Source organism: Hyla sarda, chromosome 2, assembly GCF_029499605.1.
Source record: "Hyla sarda isolate aHylSar1 chromosome 2, aHylSar1.hap1, whole genome shotgun sequence".
NCBI lineage: Eukaryota > Metazoa > Chordata > Amphibia > Anura > Hylidae > Hyla > Hyla sarda.
In genome coordinates, this window is record NC_079190.1 from 236,003,937 (window position 1) to 236,026,133 (window position 22,197).

A 22,197-nucleotide genomic window follows, 5' to 3' on the forward strand; every position below is an offset into this window, starting at 1 on the left:
TGTATTACTGGCTGCCCGCAAAAGCACAGATTGAAGGAATTTATGATCGGATTTGGCAATCCCATGACTCCACTGAGGCAGCTCCTGTGCTCAAGCAGGAACTGCCTGAGAATTTTATAACAAAAGGCATAGTGGTTAGCCAGAACCCCCTAACATGTGTAATACTGGCTAGAGGAAGAAGTATTTGAACGTTAACGGGTGTCCGGCATTAACTCATTAGATGCCGCAATGAAAGTTGATCATGGCGGTGTCTAAAGTGTAAAAAATTAAATCCTGTATTCTCAGGGAAGCTGATCTGTGGCAAAATTGCGGGGTCCTGATCAGCTAAGAGGACGGTGGGAGGACCCTTACCGATGAGGAAATAAACAGTTATTTTTTAAAAAAAATTGAGGAAAAAAAAGTTTAACATTTTTTTTTTTTTTTATGTGAATCAACCCCTTCCCTACTAAAAGTTTGAATCTCCCCCATCATTCCATCATCCCATCATAACAAATATGGTCCAGATAAAAAACTAAAGATCATTGTGCAAAAAAAGAGCACTGGTACATCCCTGTATACAGAAATATAAAAGTTATAAGGGTCAGAAGAGGATAGTTTGCATACACATTTTCATACAAAAAGTTTGAATTTTTGTAGTAAAATAAAATCTAGATAAATTGGGTGTTCTTGTAATCACACGGATCTACAGAATAGACATAATGTGTACTTTTTTACCAAAAAGTCCACTGCGTTGAAACAGGAGCCCCGAAAATTGACAAAACTAATTTGAATTTGTTTTATCCTCTTTCATCCTTTTTTGTCCTTATTTTTTTACTTTGAACACACATCAAATAAACCTACGGGGAGGAAAATGTATCATTGTTGTGTTTGGAAAGTGAATTTTAAAGTAGTGTGTTGGTTTTGCTTATGTGTGACACATTTATCATACGATCTAGAGGGGTTGATAAATTTAGCACTCTTAAGCAAAAAAATAATAAAGCACTTCAGAACACCATTTTGTTTCCGCCTCTCCTCTGCCACTTAAAGGAAAACTGTCAGCTTTCTCTCTCTCTCTCTTCTCCTCCCCCCAGCGTTACTGGCTGGTAGTGTGGGGGATGCTGATCAGTTTGATGCTTACCGTGCCCGGCCGTTCGGCCCTAATCTTCTATTTTTGGGATATGCTAATGAGGTGCTAGCTGGCACCCCCCTGGGTAACTGGCACTCTGATGTCAGTGCCGCTGGCCGCAGCGCCGCCCAGCTCAATATTCCTCCCCTCTCTCTTCATTACAGAGCAGGGAGAAGAGGGAGAGGCGGAGGGAGGGGAGAAATATTGATGAGCTGGGCAGCGCTGCGGCCAGCGGCACTGACGTCAGAGTGCCAGTTAGCACCTAATTAGCATATCCCGAAAATAGAAGAATTAGGGCCAAACGGTGCAGTGGATCTGGGCACGGTAAGCATCAAACTGATCAGCGTCCCCCACACTACCAGCCAGTACCGCTGGTTAGTGCAGGGGAAGAAAGCTGACAGATTTCCTTTAAACCAAAGAACACCTCCAATGGATAGTATCAGGATCAAGCAAGGCGCTGGAACTCTTCAAAGGTAAAAGGATTTATTACCCATCATGCAACGCGTTCACGGGAGACCGCTTCATCAGGTATATTGGGAACAGGGGAGGTCAGTGGTATTTATAGAACACCATTAACCCGTGCATGGATATACAAAAATTTAACAAAATTTAGAAACAATGCAAAAAATGCACAAACACGCAAAATACATACAGATAAAATACATATTAAGTCAAAATATAAAAAATGCCAGAAACTACACATGCTACCATGAGTTTTCAATGGTTTTATTCAAACCACTCGGAAAGAGCGTATGTAAAGATTCAAAAACTCTCTTTTAATCAGTTTTTTAAAACTATTATGTGTACAAGAAGGTATAGTTTAATGGTTAAATTTAAAACATCAAAATCACAGTCATGTTTTTGTGATAGGTGACGAGATACGCTATGTAATATGTATTTTATCTGTATGTATTTTGTGTGTTTGTGCATGTTTTTTGCATTGTTTTTACATTTTGTTACATTTTTGTATATCCATGCATGGGTTAATGGTGTTATATAAATACCACTGACCTCCATTGTTCCCAATATGCTTGATGAAGCGGTCTCCCGTGAAATGCGTTGCATGATGGGTAATAAATCCTTTTACCTTTGAAGAGTTCCAGTGCCTTGCTTGATCCTGATACTATCCATTGGAGGTGTTCGTTGGTTTGCTGTCTATTGCATCAGGAGCGGCTGCAGGTTCTCGCCTGTCTTCATTTCCGCATGCTTTTACCATTGTTGTACGTGGCTGGTGCAACCACTGTTGGTGAGCACCATTCTATCTGCCATTTACCTTTATGTGCATATATGTTATCACACTACGGAGCGCTTTCCTTCGTTTTTAGTCCTCTGCCACTTGTCTGCACAAAGTCTGTTACTCAGTCTCAGCAACTTCTTGTGAGACTTTTTAAGTGTCCACCAAAGGCATTTTTGTAAGCCAGGTCTGACCTGGCTCTGATTTGCAACATTTTGGAGGGGTTTGCGGCTTTTTTTTGCCTACGTACGACATTCGCCCTTCATAAATTTGCGACTGCTATAAAGTGAAAAATGAAAGTTGCTTAGATAAGGTTGTTTGCTACTTCATGTGTACCCACAAAAGTTGTAATAACAATTGCTTAGGCGCATGTGCAAACCAAACCCCAAAAACTGTCAATTCAATGATAAATCTCCCCCATGATATTTTAACTGGAAAGAATATTCCTAATCGCACCTTTTCATTCTCTATTCACTTGCAATCCTAGCTCTTGACATGAAGACTTGCTGGTCCGTAAAGGGTAGCTCCCACCATCCTATTTTTTATTTTTATTGCTAAACCCATAAAGTTGGTGACAGTGCCCATTTAAACTCTGGTAACACTGGGTGGGGAGATGAGCTGCATTTATTTTTCTTTGTTATACATTTGCAGCTCGCTCCAGCGGCCTCTTTCAGAGAACAATGTGGAAAGGGCTATGAGTCCCAGTCCACTATGGGTGGGATATCAGCAATAATATTGGCAAAATCCTTTCATGTGGAAAGATTTGGGTTTGTGACCCTGTATAAGATTAGGCCTATGCCCGGTTTGACTAGTAAAGGCAAACGCCTCTGGTGACCTCCGGAGGCAAACGCTTATTGTTGTGTAGTGAAGGCAAACTCCTCATGAGTATTGGAGGTGAAATACACTTGCTAGCGTGATGTTGAGGGGTTTACAGACATTTCTGAAATGTTCCTCAAGAGAATAATAGGTATCCTGGCTAGACAGAGGGGAACCTAATGCAGAGTCCCTGACTGAAATAATGTGCCTCTTGGGTCTAATGTCCTCATCTAGGATGAAGATGAGTCAGGGGAATAGGCTGGCCTATCCACTGCAGGAGGCGCCATGTTCAGCGATGCTGCTATGGAGCAAGGTCCTAGGTCCTTCATTGCTGCTGTTTTAAAAGTGGTAGTAAACACTCAAGTACAGGAGCAGCCTCATTGGAGTTGTTGATAGGTGGCTGCCTTTCTGAAGAACAAAAAACATGCAAAGTGATTCCCCTTTGTACAAGAGGATACAGGCAATAGAATGGTTACAGAGCATGTGGGTCCTCGGACAGTATACCTTAGAGGGTGCCATAAGAAAAACATTTTTCTATTTGAAGTTGTCCCGTGTTATGGATTTCCATTGCCAATTTGTATGTGACATGTCAGAAGAAGCAAGTCTCTCTGTCTCCCTCTATTTGCTAAACTATAGGGTACATGGCATCACACAGAGCACTGTACCCCTTCATCTTGTGACATAATCCTCTTTCAATCTCTAGTCCAGTCTGCTGCATTGACTGTTTATGTTGCTTTGCCAGTACTTTATTTATTATTGTTTACCCCTTAAGGATGCAGTTTTGGTCAATTTCACGCCACAAATATTTTTTTCTTGTTGTGACAAACATAAAGTTCAATTGGTCATGCAAAAAATACAAGCCCTTATATGGGTCTGTAGATGGAAAAATATGAATTATGGGGGATATTTATCAAAACCTGTGCAGAGGAAAAGTTGTCCATTTGCCTATAGCAACCAATCAGATCAGTTCTTTCATTTTTCTGAGGCCCTATCATAAATGAGAGAAGCAATCTGGTTGCTATGGGCAACTGGTCAACCTTTCCTTTGCACAGGGTTTGATGACTCTCCCTCTGTCTCTTAAAAGGTAAGGAGGTAAAAAATGAAAATGCAAAAATTGTGTCCTTAAAGGGGTACTCTGTTGATAGACATCTTATCACATAGAGATAAGATGTCTGATGAGGAGGGTCCGGCCGCTGGGTCTCTCCGCGATCTCCGTGCAGACAACCAGTGTTCTGAACATCACGCCACGTCTATAGGAGGGGGCGTGACAGCTGGACCCCTGCGATCAGACATCTTATGCCCAATCCTTTGGGTAGGGGATCAGATGCCTAGCAACAAATTACTTTGTCCTTAATGGGTTACATTTTAATTTTTTTATTTTTATTTTTTAGGTTTGACAACTTATCACATCTAACTTTGATTCCAGGTCACCCCTGCACACTTCAGATATATTTGGATGAAATGTTTAAATCTTTATAAAATAAACTGTGGTCTCTATTGTGTGTAAAACTTCTCAGGTTTAGACATAGTTGCAATGTTGATCATTTGCAATCATTTTCATTGTGTTTTTTTTTTTTTTCCTGCAGTAGTAGATTCAAGCAAGCAGTGTTCCCAAGACATTCTTCGGATGCTTCTTTCGTTGCAACCTGTTTTACAAGATGCTGTTCAAAAGAAGCGAACTGTACGGTCATGGGGTGTGCAGGGTCCTTTAACCTGGCAACAGTTTCACAAAATGGCTGGTCGTGGCTCATATGGTAAGTAAAGTTTTGACCATTGTTTTCAAAGGCGGTATGCTGCCCCTATATAAGTAGGGTATCATTTTAGTATAGAACTACAGAATAATGGGAAGGTGTCATTTTTACCTAAAAATGAACTGCGTAGAAACGGAAGCCCCAAAAAGTTACAAAATGTCGTTTTTTTGTTTTCTTCAATTTTGCTGCAGCATTATTATTATTTTCTTGTTTAGCCGGAGATTTTTGGGTAAAATGACTGATGTCATTACAAAGTAGAATTGGTGGCGCAAAAAATAAGCCATCATATGGCTTTTTAGTTGCAAAATTGAAAGGGGTAGGATTTTTAAAAGGTATGGAGGAAAAAACAAAAGTGCAAAAAACGGAAAATCGCTATGTCCTTAAGGGAGTACTCCAGGATGGGAAAGGTCTCCGCCGCGATCCTCTTCCTGGTTGGCGGTGGTCGGCGAGTCACACTGCACTCAGCCAATCACCGGCTGCAGCGAAGTCCCGACTCGGCCGGCGATAGGCTGAGCGGCAGTGTGACGTTTTCGCAGGTGCCGGGGCTGAAAACATCACACTGCCGTCCAGCCTATAGCCGGCCGAGTCGGAACATCACTGCGGCCGGTGATTGGCTGAGTGCAGTATGACACGCCGACCAACGGCAACCAGGAAGAGGATTGCGGTGGAGACTGGAGTGGGTTACCGGGGGGAGTGACTTTTTATTTTTTTACTGCTGGCAGTATGGAGTACAATTTTTCCATCCTGGAATAATCCTTTAAGGGGTTAAAAAAGTATCCCCTTTGTCCAGAATTGAGCTGACTCTCCCTTCCTAGATGTACTCATATCAGCAGTGATGGCCTAATGACCGCCTAATTTGGTTATTGGTTGAGTGGGCAGTCCCTGCCAAGATGAGTGTGTCTCAGAAGGTGGGGGCTAGAGGGTTCACCGGGAAAAATCTGATCCTGTCCTATGGATTGGGGATATGTTTTTATTAGTTGGATAACTTGGAGCTAAAATCAGACATTCAGTGCAACTACTGCAGTCCATAGAAATGCATGGTTGTGGCATATATTTGCAACTTTCTTAGAACTGTCAAACTGGTGTGTGAATAAGTTGTGCAATATGTTTGGTGCTGTCATGCTGAAGTTTACGTGCTAGCCCAACTTACTATTCTCCTTTAATATTTCTACACTTGTTTTTAACAAACATATTTTTTTTTATGTCCCCAGGAACAGATGAATCTCCAGAACCACTGCCAATCCCTACATTTCTGGTTGGATATGATTATGACTTTTTGGTGCTGTCTCCCTTTGCTCTGCCTTACTGGGAAAGGCTGATGCTAGAACCTTATGGGTCTCAGCGAGACATTGCATATGTGGTGGTTTGCCCAGAAAATGAGGCTCTTCTAAATGGAGCTAAGAGTTTCTTTCGGGATCTCACTGCAATGTATGAGGTAGGAGTATCATTACATTTACAATACATTTTGTGTAAATGAACACGTCATGCCGTTGTTTCCTAAGACATTCATAGTGTTCCACAGAACCTAGGGAAAATACTGGAATTAGGACATCTGCAGTCGTTTTGGCATTGGATTGAAAATAAGATGCAACTGTGACCCAGCTTTCACAATTTAAACCATTGCATAGTTCAGTTGATGAATTTAAAATATAAATTATTATTTTAAATGCAGCAATAGAACTGTTTTTATAATGCAAAAGTAGTAATCAGGGATGTTGAAATCCTATTGCCCTACACACGGGACATGCAGTTCCGAGCGCTGGGCAGGTGAATTTTTCATCCTTTTATCCTTGATTGGGCAAGCAGGGCCGGACAGACTTCCCATTTTGGGCGCTGAGCAGGCGAATTTTTCATACTTACACCCTGCTTTAGGCAAGCAGGGCTGGACCGACTTGCTCAGGGTGTATGGAGTGGGCTCATGACTTGAGCCAGCTCCATACCTGATGGCCCCTAGCTGATTTCTGTAGCTGGGGTCTGCCGCTAATAGCCTGCATGCTGTCTAAAGGGACCTTTCAACCATCCCTGATGGTCTAGTGGGGTGGATTCCCCCCCCCCCCCCCCCCCCCCCACATTAACCTCTTCCATATTAAAAGTTCACATTACCTCCCTTTTCCCATTTTCCATAAATTTGTTTTTAGCATTATGAAATTAAACATATGTGGTATTGGTGCATGCATATTGATCAAAGAGCAGATTATGGCTCAAAAAATGAGCCCTCATACAGCCCAGTATAGGGAAAAATAAATGATATTTATATATAATATATATATATATAGTGGTCCCTCAACATATGATATTAATTGGTTCCAGGAGGACCATCATATGTTGAAACCATCATATGTCGAGTACATATGTCTATGTAAAAATGATAATTGGTTCTGGGGCCTTGGAACCATTGTATGTTGAATACATATCTCTATGGGAAACTGCCAATTGGTTCTGGGATGACCATTGTATGTGGAGTGTATGGGAAGCGTTTAACAAACCAGGGTGCCTCCAGCTGTTGCACAACTACAACTCCCAGCATGCACGTACAGCCATTGACTGTCTGGGCATGCTGAGAGTTATAGTTTTGCAACAGCTGGAGGCACACTGATAGGGAAACATTGATGTATGGGGTGTATAGTGTGTATATGTATTGTATGTGATGTGTGACATCGCATACAGTACTGTACAGTTCTTTAAATACCTTCAGGGGGGACAGAATGTCCTCCATTACTATCCTGCCGACTACAGCTCTATAGGAAAGGAAGGGGAGGGCAGCCAGCAGCTCATTGGATGCCTGCAGCAAGATGCTCCAGGCTATTGGCTATGGCTGCACTGGGGGGCGGGGCTTACACGGAGCTAACAGTGGCAGCCTGTATGAGTTAGCAGGACAGCATGTGAGTAACAGGAGGCAGAACAGGGCACATTAAACAACTATCTGTCAGTTGCTGAAGTTGTCAGTGCTGTCAGATAGCTGTTTGTATGATCTCCCCGACACACAGCAGCATCATATGTCGATGCTGCCTTCAACATATGATGGGCTCTGAGAGGCCATCATATGTTGAAATGATCATATGTCGGGGCCATCATAAGTCGGGGGGTCACTGTGTGTGTGTGTGTGTGTGTGTGTGTGTGTGTGTATGTATATGTATGTATATATATATATATATATATATATATATATATATATATATATATATAATCTATATCTTTTTTTATTTTATTTTTTTTTTTAAAGCATTTATTTATTTTTTGCATGTTAAATAACAAACAACCAACAAGGTATATAGCTAAAACATACCCCTTAGGGTCCCAACGCCCATTGCCACCACTATAAAGGATGATAATGTGCAGATAGGCAAGCCATTAGCAATGAGAAGGAAGCGTCATAGACCCATCCAGGGAAAGGCCAGTACAAACACACACCCATCCACTCACACATGCACACCTCCCGGTACCCCAATCCCACCCCCCATGTTTCATTTCAGTCCCTTTTTATTTGTTTTATTTCCATGCCCCTGAGTAATGCATAATTTAGTATAGCCAAACCTGCTTTAACAGTAAGGGGTTAAAGGGATTGTTCACAAAAAGCTGGTAAGTCCCCTGATGGACTTTGGTTTTTTTTTATTTATTTTTTCTCCCTGAGATGATGGTGAAGATGGTGGCCTCATTAGTGATACTGTGAGCACACAGTCCAATGATTTGCTGCAGTGGTCACGTACATGTACAGGGTCTTTGTTCCTGGAAAAAATATCGAACAGCAAGGATAACTGGAACATCAGAGCTAAATCAGTTGGGGATTATTTTGTTACTATTCCAGCAGACAGAAGGAATACAAAATTTCTTTAGCTTTCTGGCAGCTCTTAAATTTTACTATTCACCAACTTCTCTTATATGCTAATGTTAAGCTCAATATTCTCTAGTCGGGAACATTTATCATTGTTTGCTTTGGTAAGCAAGTTGTGAAGTCGTTTTTTTGCTTATATGCTTCATACACTACATATTTATACTATCACAGGGGGTTGATACATTTGGAGCATATAAGCAAAACAAAATTTGCAGCTGAGACTTTTGTGAGACTGTTTTTTTTTATTTATTTTTTTTAGTTTTTTTTATTTGCTCACGTACGGGCGTTTTGTACTCCAGGTCAGACCTTCATCAGACCTGCGACTTTTTGTAAGGGGTTGGCGACTTATTTTTATTTTTTGCCCATGTGCGACTTTCGCACATCATAAACACTGCAGAGTGAGAACTGGAATTTGCTTAGGTAAGGCTGTTTGTTACTTTTTGCTTACTCAAAGGTTGCACAAAAATGTGCTTAGATGCAGGTTCGACTTTTTGCGCACTCGGAGTAGGCAGGGCTCTAAATACCTTGATAAATGTCCCCCTATAATGTTGTATAATTTTTTTTCAATGTATTCAGTTTTGTTTTGTTCATCATGTATTCCTAATGTGCGTGCATTGCGTGGTTTCAGGCTTGCAGACTTGGCCAGCATCGACCAATTTCCAAACAGCTAACAGATGGCATCATGCGAGTTGGGTCCACTACAGCAAAAAAGGTTTCTGAGAAGTCTGTTGCACAGTGGTTTACTCAGGCAGCTAGCAGCGGCAATGATACCTTTTCCAAATTACGATTGTATGCGCAAGTGTGCAAATATGAGTTGGGTAAGTCCTGCTTATTCTTTGAGCAGTTGTAACAATTTCTACATGGAGTTATTAAGCTATTAGCCATTAAACATAATTACTAAATGTAAATATAAAGGCAAAATGTATGTACAAAAATGCATCCTCATTAGTGCTTGTACAATTGTCAGGCAACCTATTCATACATGTCACGTATGACACAACCATTTGGGGCTGTTCACATGTTGTTATGCAGCAACATCAAAGGTTTATATCTGGTAGGCTCTCAACATATACCTCTCCTTTGAATAGGCATCATATGGGAGATTTATCAAAAGCGATGTAGAGGGATTCCTGGCTGCAGCAAGGTGCTCCATAGATATACTTCCAGTCAATAAATGAAGCATTGCTATGAATGACTCTGATTAGTGTGACACATAGCAATTGCAGGAAGCCTGGGTAAACTCCAGTAAGAACTCTTCCTATATGGACCAGGGATGTGGAATTTCTATCGCCCGACGCCCCGGACTAGCAGTTTTGGGCGCCTGGCAGGTGAATTTGTCCGGCCCTTAGCCCGGGCTTCGGGCAAGCAGGGCCGGACCTGACAAGTGCGGCGGATCTGCAGTCTGCATGGAGCGGGCAGGAGTCGGGAGCCCGCTCCATACAGACTGCAGATCCGAAGCAGAGTAGGGGAGATGAGAAGCTGTGTATGTCTCTCTCTCCCCTGCTCTGCAGACGTGCGGGGGCAGATGAGGGGGCGTGGCTTCTTGCTCCCCATGCAGACCTGCGTCCTCTGGCTTCACTCCCCCCAGCTGTATCTTCGGAGAGCTGAGGGGAGGAGGCGCGTCTGCACGGGGAGACTGTATGCGGCGCTCTGCAGTATGTATGGAGCGGGCTCCGGACTCGTGCCCGCTCCATACTCTGAAGCCCTCGGCTGTTCTCAGAAGCCGGGGGCCGCCGCTAATAGCCAGCATGCGGCGATCGCCGCGGCTGGCTATTAACCCTTTAGATCGCCGCTGTCAAAGCTGACAGCGGCGTCTAAAGCCTGGGTTCTCAACCTGGGGTACGCGAAAACGCTGACAAATACCTGCCATGCATTGGCCAGTATTTGTCAGCGCATCGCCGCGGCAGCTCACTGTACAGTAGCGTGGCCAGAGATGCGGCCGGGGCTACTGTGAGTGAGCTGCGTGGTTGCCAGGGAGACGTGTGGCCTCCCCTGACGTTGAGCGGAGTTGCCGCACAGCGCAGGGGGACGTCACACGTCAGTGCGGCCCTGTGGAACATCCCGTGAAGCAGCAGGCAACGGGACCACAGGACGCCAGGTAAACAGCTGTATGGCACATGGACGGGACGGGACTGTATGGGACGGAGCACAAGGCATTAAGATGGAGGGGGAGAGGGATAATGGCGGAGGGGGGGGGGGGGGGGGGGGAGTAATAAAGCACAAGGCATTGAAATTTTATGTCTTGTGCTTTATTACTCCCCTCTCCCCTTCCATCTTAATCCCCTTGCACCAGTCCCCCCTTCCTCTGATCCCCCTTTTGCCATATGCGATAATAATGGCACAAGGGGATTAATATGGAGGGGGGAAAATGACAAAAGGGGATCAGAGGGAGGGGGGAATAATGACACAATCTTAATCCCCATCTTAATCCCCTTGTGCTATTATTATCCGATATGGCAAAAGGGGATCAGAGGGAGGGGGGAATTATCAAACCCCCCCCCCCCCCCCTTCCATATTAATCCCCCTGTATCATTATTCCCCCTCCTCCATCTTAATCCCCTTGTTCCATATTGGATAATAATGGCACAAGGGGATAAAGATGGAGGAGGGGGAATAATGGTAAAAGGGAATCAGAGGGAGGTGGGAATTGTGGGACAGGGGGAGTAAGACGGAGGGGGAATAATAGCACAAGGGGATTAAGATGGAGATGGGATGCATTAGTATAAAGGTAAGAACACGCCTTTTGTCTGCGGGTACCCCTCGCTCGCAAGTTCCGCGTGAGGGGGTACCCGTGGACATACTTTTAGGCCTTGGGGGGTACGGTCACCGAAAAGGTTGAGAACCACTGGTCTAAAGGGACATGTGAATGCTCCCTGGTGGGCTAGGGGGGTGGATCACCCCTCCCCCCCCCACAGCGTGATTGCAGGGGGGCGATCCACTATGGAGGTAGCCGGAGGACTTACCTCTGCTTCCTCCAGTCCCAGCTCTGTCATTGATAGATCCTGGCTGGACCAGGCTCTATCAATGGATCACAGAGCACACAGATTAATAGAGTTCAATAGAATCTATTCATCTGTCTGAGGAATCTAATGATTCCTCCTATAAGTGTAATAAAGTGTAAAAGAAAAAAAAAAAGTTTTAATAAAAGTTTGAAAGACACCCAGTGGTCTTCAAACTGTGCCCCTCCAGATGTTACAAAACTACAATTCCCAGCATACCCGGACAGCGGTTGGCTGTCCGGGCATGCTGGGAGTTGTAGTTTTGCAACATCTGGAGGGCCACAGTTTGAAGACCGCTGCATTAACCCCTTCCATGTTAAAAGTTCAAATCACCCCCTTTTCCTATATAAAAACATGCAAATATAATAAAAATAAACATATTTGGTATCGCTGCGTGCGTAATTGTACAACCTATTAAAATATAACATTATGTATCCCGTACGGTAAATGTAAAAAAAATACCAAACCACAGATTTGCAATTTTTATAATATCCCAGAAAAAAAAAGTTAAAAAGCGATTAAAAAGTCAGATCAATACCAAAATGGTACCGATACAAAAAACAGATTATGGCGCAAAAAATGATCCCTCATACAGCCTGGTATGCGGAAAAAAAATAAAGCTACAGGGGTTAAAAAATGGCAATTAAAAAAATTAGAAAAAGTTCAGAATTAGTAAAACATGACGTAAACAATACAAATCTGGTATTGCTGTAATCAGGCGGCCTAAAGTATAAAACTAACATGTTACCTCAACCACAAGGTAAATGGCGCAGAAAAGAAAAACACCAAATCTGCAAAATTATCTTTTACTATTTCAATTTCACTTCCCTAAATATATATATATTTTTTGGTTCAGAGAATACGTTATTGAAAAATTTAAAAGGTATCCTTATAGTAGGTATTTATGGCTATTATAGGGCGAGGAGGAAAAAATCAGAGCGTAAAAGCGAAAAATGGTCCGGACAAGTGGATCGTCATGAGGGACAAGTAGATTTTGCTCCATTTTAGTCCCGTGGACAAGTAGTTTTTTATAAAATTTCCACACCCCTGTGGACAGTGATGTGACTGGAGCTTCCAAACATAAACCTTTTATAAGTAGAGCCCAGCAACACATACCTTGCAGTGGCTTTCGTCACCTATAGACTAAACAAAATAAAGATGCAAACAGCTACTTAACCCCTTAAGGACCCGTGGTTTTTCCCTTTGTGCACTTTCGTTTTTTTTCCTCCTTACCTTTTAAAAATCATAACCCTTTCAATTTTGCACCTAAAAATCCATGTGAGGGCTTATTTTTTGCTCCACAAATTCTACTTTGTAATGACATCAGTCATTTTACCCAAAAATCTACAGCGAAACTGGAAAAAAATTGTGCAACAAAATTGAAGAAAAAATGCCATTTTGTAACTTTTTGGGGCTTTCGTTTCTATGCAGGAAATTTTTCAGTAAAAATGACACCTTATCTTTATTCTGTAGGTCCATACGATTAAAATGATACCCTACTTATATAGGTTTGATTTTGTCGTACTTCTGGAAAAAATTGATTTGTATTGACTGGACTTTTTGATCGCTTTTTAATCATTTTTTCATGATATAAAAAGTGACAAAAAATATGCAGTTTTGGACTTTGGAATTTTTTTCCGCACGTGGCAATATCAAATTTTTATTTACACGGTTTTGTTTTTTTAAATGGGAAAAGGGGGTGGGGTGATTCAAAAATCTTAAACTTTTTTTTTTTTTTGTCCCACTTTTTTTTAATGCAATGTTGTAGCTCCCATAGGGGGCTATAACACTGCACACACTGATCTTTTACATTGATCAATGGTTTCTCATAGGAAACCATTGATCAATGATTCTGCTGCTTGATTGCTCATACCTGAATATCAGGCACTGGGCAGTCATTCGACGATCTGACAGCGAGGAGGAAGGTAAGGGACCCTCCTGCTGTTCAAGATGCTGCTATTTCGCCGCGGCAATCCCGAACAGCCCCCTGAGCTAAGCGGCATTCGCTTACTTTCACTTTTGACAGGGCGTTCTACTTTGAATGCCATGTCTAAAGGGTTAATGGCATGCGGCACCGCGATCACTGCCTCGTGCTATTAGCCACGGGTCCCGGACGTTGTTAGAGGCCGGGCCCGACCCGCTGTGACGCCCTCCGTCCCCAACAGGTTAAGAGTACTAATGTTGACCGCATCTCAGATAGGCAAGATCAATAAAAAAAAGCATTCTCCAAATTACGACTGTTCAAAGTGGTCCACTCTATAATCCGCACTGGAGATCGCTGATCACATTTAGTAAGAACCAGAATAGCAATGTCAGAAGTTTTCTATGTTTACAATTATGGTCAGTTCTGTAAGAATATGCTTTACATTTTTTAAATAGCTGTACTTTTTATGGTGAAAGTAAAAATTTTTTAAATGTCTTTTTGATATCCATTATTCATTTCCCCCACTTGTATTTTACAGGGCCGTATCTTGCTTCCCAACCACTAGATAGTTCTCTACTCTGCCAGCCGAACCTTGCACCTCCTGTTAGTCAGAATCCTTCCACTCAGCCTCTCTCAACAAGTGGCTCCGGAAACCCCAGCACTCCTTCATCCATAACCCCAGCTCCAACAACTAATTCATCCACAACTCCAAACAGTTCTCTGCCCGCTACAACTACAACAGGCCTTTCTGGTTCCGCAAATGGGACAAACCCCTTACAAGGAAACAAACCTACCAGCTTTCCTCCCTATGGGAGCATGAACAACTCCACTAGTGCTGTCCCAACGCAAGTCAGTTCTGTCCAGAACAATCAGGCCGGACAGCAACAGCTGAATCTGCAGCAAGCCACTGGAATGTCAAGTGACCAGGTGGCGGCGGCGGCAGCAGCAGCAGCTGCAGCTGCTGCAGCAGCAACTGAGGTTACTGAAAGGTAAGGGTTGCACGTGTTCACAAAATGTTACTTAAACACCATTATGAAAACTTCTTATGTATATGAATCTTCCTCTTTCCACTTACTTCTTTTGAAAATGTTAAATATAGTATGACAAACCTGTTACATAAAGCCAAATGCTAGGATCATATGTGGCCTATTTGCTGTGTTTTTCAAATCCACAGACAACTGTATGAGGTTTAAGAAAATCGTATGTACGTGATATATCACAAAATCAGTGTACATGAAATTTACCTGCGGTACAGATTTGCTTTCTGTAGTATGTCAGTTCAGAGTTAATAGTGCTGAGAATTACCACAGAATGAACTCATTGACTTCAGATCTGCAGGTTTTTTTATTTTTTTATTCTTTTGATATTTATTTTGTACTTACTTACACGGGCACTGTCAGATACAAAAACTTTTGATATATTGTAAAGCATGCAAAACCAATAGGGTTTGCAATTGCTTTCATTAGAAAATTTTCAGTATTTCATACTGAAAAAGCCAGTCAAACTGCCCCCCTGCCGGCTTGGACACATACTAGTCCTGCTGTGTCCATGCATCATCACCTATGTCATGGACACACTTCCTTGATTGACAGCTGTGAGTGCAGGGCTCACAGCTGGAGGAAAAATCCTCCCACTGTCAGCTTGTGTCCCGCTACTGTCAGTGAGGACAAGCTGGGAGTTGTAGTTTTGCTAATGCTAGGGGAGGTGTGAGCAGACAGCATACTGAGAGAGGGGGCGGAGACCTGCACAGTGAGGCCACGCCCCCTCCCTTTGAGAGGAATTCGGACTAGTGAGCTAAATTAAAAGTGTAATAAAAAAAATAAAGGTGCTAGACACATAAAAATGTGATGTACATGGTTAGTATTAGGTACTGAGTGATATATTAAAAAATGTTTTTTCTCTCTATCGGCTCCATTGGGGGACACAGACCGTGGGTGTATGCTGCTGTCTCTAGGAAGTGTGACACTATGATGAAAAAGTCTGCTCCTCCCAGCAGGATATACCCGCCTTCAGGCCCTGAGCTAATCAGTTTAAGCTTAGTGTCTGAAGGAGGTGGACATGGTCTGGAATTCTCCAGACCAGGTCTTCAGAATTTTTGTTTTACTAGTATAGGGACGTTAGTTTTTTTTTTATTCCTTTTTCTTTTCTGTTTTCAGGTGGGGACTAAGGGACTCCGGTTCCCTTTTTCCCCATTGCGAGTAAGGGGGCACAGACATTGCGTAAATGCGCTGTTCACCCCCCCCCCCCCCTCCCCCTAGCCAACGGTCAGCACCTGTGTTAGTACCTCATGGGTCTGGGTCCCCTTATTTCCCTGCTCGCCTCGCTCGCGCATAGCAGCCAGGCGTGATGCAGGTAACTAAAGCTGACTGAAGACTCCATTAGGTAAGTTCTTCTGACTGAGGTAAGTACTTTCCTCCCTTTTCTCCTTAGGTACGGACTTGCAGCCTCTGGAGACCCCCTGTTTTTGGCCCACTTTTCAGGTTATGGGGCTGGCTTATGCAGGGGCTGGAATTATATTCTGGGGAGCAGTGGCATCTCAGGGGGCATGTAATCTATGTTTTACATTGGGCGCTTCACTGTATGTGTGTGTGTGTTTCTTGCGACAATATCCGCAGCGCCTTATATGCGGCTGAAAGCCGCGGCGCTGGAACGGGCCGGGCGCTGTCAGCGCCGACTTACTTTCACTTTTTCCAGGAGTGTCTGCCGACGTATAGGCCGCCCGCTCTATTTACCCGAGCGCATATGCGGCTGACATGTGCGCTCGGGACAAGGAGCGGGCGCCATTACAGCTTCTTCTCGGCAGTCTATAGCTCCACCCACAGGGCGGTCGGAGCTCTTCAGAGGCGCGAAGTAGCCTCCAATCTGCGCTGTGGGCTTGATTTTCAGTTAGGAGGGGCCAATTAGTGAGTGCCTCTGCTTCAGGCACGCCCCTCTCTCCCTATTGGCTGGCCTGTTTCTTACTCTAGCTGTACGGAGCAGAGTTCTCCTCCCTGCAGCTGCCTGGGGACACAGACTAGGGTAAGAAAGTTCCTGTCTCTTTTCTCATTATGTCCGTACCCAGAGCTATTCCTCCCTCTAAACAGAAACCTGGAACGTCAGTGACTTATTTTGTCTGTAAGCACTGTAATACCAAGATGCCTGGCTCTGCTGACCCACTTGCCCTGCCTGCTCCACTGCTCCCCCTCTGAGAGGGCCCGCTCCTCGTCTCCACATACTTCCCGCTCTCACAAGCGTACTAGGGGTGCCTCGTCTGACTCTTCCATTGAGTCTTCAGATAGACGTGAGTGTTCCCCTCGTGGGTCCCTGTCATCTGAGCACAAACGTCGCTCCTCAGTAGGACGTTCTGAGTCGCCGCTCTGCCATGCCAGAGCCACGTACCCGGCCAGGGTCACCTCACTCCAGGACTGCTTCTACTCATTCACATTCCCCTGGTGAACTGGCGGACGAGGCTTCCGAGCCGGCATCTAACTCAGAGGACTGCTCGGATTAAGTTGAAACGGTGAACTCATTGGTGACAGCCATAAGAGACACCTTTCACTTAGAGGACCCATGATCTTCGGATGTCACTCCAGGAGTATCCTTTCATCATGCTAAACAAGCACCTCAAAGGTTCAGCTCTCATGCTGACTTTGATGACATTCTGGAATCTGCATGGAAACACCCAGACAAGAGGTTCCCGGGAATCAATACAATTCAAGAACGTTATCCATTTGACAAGGACTTTGTCACTGGTGGATCCACAGAGGGAGGGAAAACCACTTTAATCTCCCGGACCTCCCGGATCTCTAGGGCGACTACACTGCCACTGGCAGATGCCGCTGCCTTCAAGGATTCCACGGACAAGAAGGTAGAATCCTTAGCGAAGTTTACCTCTGAAGCAGCTGGCTCTTCTCTTCTTCCCATCTTCGCCTCGACATGGGTGTCCAAGGCCCTGTTTGAGTGGTGCCAAAAGCTCCATCAGGATATCTTAGCGGGATCCCCCCCAGAGGATCTATCTGACCTGGCTCTCCAATGCTCTCAAGCTGGAGACTTCCTGTGCGCAGCTTACATGCAGTCAGCCCGTTGTTCTTCCTTTGCTGTGGGTCACCTAGCGGCTCTCTGCCGCTCCATGTGGCTTAAAGCTTGGAATGCGGATGCCGCTTCCGAAAGGTCTCTCACTGAGCTTCCTTTTACAGGTGGCCGTCTTTTTGGCAAGCGCCTTGATGAGATTATCTCTGAGGCAACGGGAGGTAAGAGTTCCTTGTTGCCTCAAAATAAGGCTCGCCCTACTTCCCGAAGGAAATCCTCTTCCTTTCGGACCTTTGGCTCCAGCAAAGGGTCCGGGCAGGCGCCTTCGCAGGACAAGAAGGCTCCCTCGTTCCAGGCGCGCCCGTCTCGGAAGTCGGACTCAAACTGGTCCGGCCGTTTTGCGCCCAAATCAGGCAACCGCAAACCCTGTTCTGTGTGAAGTGAGGCCCCCCACTCGCTTTTTTTTCTCGGGTGGGAGGTCGTCTCTTACTTTTTCGTGACATCTGGACCTCACACATTCAGGACTCTTGGGTCAGGGACATGGTGTCCAATGGTTAGCGAATTTAATTTGCCTGCCTTCCGAGGGATCGCTTTTTTCGATCCCAGGTCCCCCGGTCGCCTTCTCTGGTGAAGCAATTTCGAGAGGCTCTCCAGTCTCTGCTTCTCCAGGGGTTTATTGTTCCTGTTCCCCCAGGGGAACCGTTCCAGGGTTTCTATTCCAATCTTTTTGTGGTTCCCAAGAAGGACGGGTCTGTGCGACCAATCCTAGACCTCAAGCGTCTTAACCGTCATCTTCTCATCCGTCACTTCTGAATGAATGGCATCTCTCCATTCGGCGGTGGCGTCCCTGGAACAAGGGGAGTTTCTTTCATTGGTGGACATCGGGGATGCCTACCTCCATGAGCCAATATTTCCAGGCCATCATCGGTACCTTCGCTTTGCGGTTCCGGAGGGGCATTTTCAATTCGTAGCCCTCCCCTTCGGTCTGGCCACGGCTCCTCGGGTCTTTACCAAGATCCTTGCGCCAGCGATGGGCCTGTTACTGTCGAGGGGAGTCTCGGTGATGCCCTACCTGGACGACCTTCTCATCAAGGCCAGACTCTGGAGAATGTGGACATCACTCTCCACACTCTGGATCGCTTCGGCTGGATGGTCAACCGGGACAAGTCAGTCCTCTGTCCTACCCAGTCTCTAACCTTCTTGGCACTTTGTTTCAACACGGCCTCTGCCCGAATTTGCCTCCCGCTGAACAAACGTCTGGCGCTTCTGTTGGGGGTCCGCTCCCTTCGGGCCCAGGTCTCAGTCCCCATCCGCACTTGTATTGGAAGTCCTGGGTCGGATGTTGGCAGCTATGGAGGACGTACCCTTTGCCCAGTTTCATTACCGCCCCCTTCAACTGGCGATTCTCTCTCGATGGGACAGGTCTCCTCTGTCCCTCGATCGTCAGATTGTTCTCCCTCGCAGGGTCCGTCAGTCTCTGCTCTGGTGGCTTCGCTCCACCCTTCTTCTCCAAGGGAGGTAATTTCTTCCCCTTCACTGGTAGGTAGTTACAACGGATGCCAGCCTTTCGGGCTGGGGCGGCGCATTCAGGGATTGGACAGGGACTCTGGTCTCCCCGAGAGACCCTTCTTCCGATAAACATATTGGAATTACGGACGATTCTTCTTTGTCTTTTTCATTGGGAGTCCCGTCCTGTCCGCAACCAGTCGGACAACGCCACAGCCGTGGCGTACATAAATCAATAAGGTGGCACTCGCAGCTCTGCAGCCATGGTGGAGGTGACCAAGATTCTCATCTGGGCGGAAAGTAAGCCCCGGGACCCTCAGGCTCTGGCCGTGGACGCCCTAGTGATTCCTTGGGCGGGGTTTGCCCTACCCTCTGTTCCCTCCCCTTCCGCTCCTTCCCAGGGTTCTGAGGAAGCTCAAAACAGAGGGCGTCCCCGCCATTCTGGTAGCTCCAGATTGGCCCCGAAGGTCGTGGTACGCCCCCTCTCCCCCTTGGGACTTGAATTTGGTTCTGAGTGCCCTCCAGGGTGAACCCTTTGAGCCCCTTAGAGAGGTGTCTCTCCGCCTCCTTTCTTGGAAAATGGCATTTCTTGTTGCCATCACCTCCATCAGGAGGGTGTCTGAATTGGCAGCTCTCTCCTGCCGTTCTTTTTCTGGTGATCCACCAGGACAAGGTTGTTTTCCGGCCAGATCCTTCCTTTTTGCCCAAGGTGGTTTTGGCCTTTCACCTCAATGAGGACATTGTCCTCCCGTCTTTTTGTCCTGCTCCTTCTCATCCTAAGGAGCGCTTACCACACAAGCTGGATGTAGTTCGGGCTGTTCGGTCTTATCTCTCCATCACTTCTTCGTTTCGTTAGTATGATTCCTTTTTTGTCCTTACGGAAGGTCACCGTAAGGGACAACCTGCTTCCAAGGCCACCATTTCTCGGTGGATTCGGTCCGCCATTTCGGAAGCCTATCGCTGTATGGGGAAGATTCCTCCTTTCAGGGTTGTGGCTCATTCTACCCGTTCTGTTGGGGCATCCTGGGCTCTCCAGAATAGAGCCTCGGCCTCGCAGATTTGCAAGGCGGCCACCTGGTCATCTATGCACATTTTCTCGAGGTTCTACAGAGTTCATACCTTCGCATCGGCTGATGCTAGTCTGGGTCGTAAAGTGTTGCAGGCGGCAGTGGTTCGGCTGTCTGCCTGACTGCTTATCTGCCCACCCAAGGGACGGCTTTAGTACGTCCCTCGGTCTGTCCCCCAATGGAGCCGATAGAGAAAAGGAGATTTTTGTCTACTTACCATAAAATTTCTTTCTCGGAGGTTCCATTGGGGACACAGCTCCCGCCCTTTTTGGGATTTTCCTTTTGGTTCTCTGTCCGAGGGTGTGTTCAGTTATGTTTTCTTCTGGTTCTCGGACAGTTTTGGGTTTTTCTTTGACCTGTTGGTCTCCTCCTATTGCTCTGGAACTTAAACTAATTAGCTCAGGGCCTGAAGGCGGGTATATCCTGCTGGGATGAGCCGCCTTTTTTTATTACCATAGTGTCACACCTCCTAGAGACAGCAGCATACACCCACGGTCTGTGTCCCCCAATGGATCCTCCGAGAAAGAGATTTTACGGTAAGTAGACAAAAATCTCCTTTTTGTTGGATCTGATGGGTACGCTTTAAAATCCTTTCTATTTCACGGAGAATTTCACTGTGGGAAATCCAGAGCATTTCTGCTGTGTGTTGCCATACTTATAAAGTTACATGAATGGGAATTTTAGAAGCGCCACTTTAATATGAATGTGACTTATTTTTATAAACTTTGACTCATTTTGTGCCATCTATTCCCATTTAGCACCATGGATCGAGATAAGGTTGGAGTTCCAACTGATGGAGAGTCTCATGCCATCACCTATCCACCAGCTATTGTGGTTTACATTGTTGATCCTTTCACTTACGAAAATAAAGATGAAGGCTCAAATTCCTCTAGTATATGGTCCTTGGGGCTTCTTCGCTGTTTCTTGGAAATGGTGCATGTTCTTCCATCACACATCAGAAACACAGTTTCTGTACAGGTAATTCTTATGTTTATCTAAATATTTTTGTTCTAGAAGAATGTGGTTTAGTACTCCCTCTGTATATGGGCACAGTGAATATATATGCACTCACCAGCTACTGTAGCTGTAGCTTAGGATTCAGTCACGAACTGGTGTTAACAGCAGAGATCAGTATTTCTCTCCTCCCCCCCCCCCCCCCCCCCCCTTCCCTTTCCTGTTAAATGACCTCTGACTAGGTCACGGAGAATGCTCAGAAATGTCTACATCTGAATATGTCCTGTCCATGGGTCCTTCTGTAAAGCATATCATTAAATGCTGGTAAAAATGGCTTAGGAAAGTTGGCAGCCTCCATAATAATGTAGAAAAAAATTTTTAGAAAAAAGTTAGAAAAAAAAGTTTCAGTATTTGTATTTAAGCAACACATTCCCTTTAAGAAAAAAAAATCACAATCTGACTACAAATAGATTTGTTTTGATGGTATGCAGTTATGAGTTATAAAATTGCTAATCAGAAAGTGTTTTAACAATCCCTTTCTCTCTTAGATTGTACCGTGCCAGTATCTTCTTCAACCAGTGAGACATGAGGATCGGCAGATTTATACACAGCATTTGAAATCCCTAGCATTCTCTGTGTTTACGCAGTGCAGAAGACCACTTCCCTGCACTACATATGTAAAAACGTTAACTGGATTTGGGCCTGGTCTGGCCATTGAAAATGCCTTGAAAAGTCCAGAGGTAAGTTTAAAGAAGCACTCCAGGTTTTTGTTTGCCTATATCATGCACACTCACCGTCACTAGTCCTACAGTACCATCTGTTCAATACCTACACAGCTGCATCAATACATTTCTTAAAGGAAAACGGTCACCCTGATTACCCACACTGAACCCAATAGACTGGGTTATAGCGTGGGTGACCAGGATTATAAAGACAGGTCACTTACTAAATACTGTCCTGTGGTTCTTGTGATATGGGCTACAGAAGATCTCTTGATCTAT

At 45.0% G+C, this 22,197-nt stretch overlaps 1 protein-coding gene across 2 annotated transcripts in view; it reads left to right on the top strand.

Moving 5' to 3' along the window:
- Nucleotides 1-22,197, top strand: part of MED13 (mediator complex subunit 13) — a 148,455-nt gene that overhangs the window by 102,361 nt on the left and 23,897 nt on the right. The window contains exons 17-22 of one of the 2 annotated variants that reach the window (XM_056556697.1): nucleotides 4,745-4,909; nucleotides 6,118-6,341; nucleotides 9,367-9,556; nucleotides 14,200-14,650; nucleotides 21,001-21,220; nucleotides 21,745-21,936. In XM_056556697.1, the coding sequence (XP_056412672.1) occupies nucleotides 4,745-4,909; nucleotides 6,118-6,341; nucleotides 9,367-9,556; nucleotides 14,200-14,650; nucleotides 21,001-21,220; nucleotides 21,745-21,936 (1,442 nt within the window). Of the gene's footprint in view, nucleotides 1-4,741; nucleotides 4,910-6,117; nucleotides 6,342-9,366; nucleotides 9,557-14,199; nucleotides 14,651-21,000; nucleotides 21,221-21,744; nucleotides 21,937-22,197 lie in introns of both variants that reach the window. The other variant, XM_056556696.1, reaches the window with a different exon arrangement.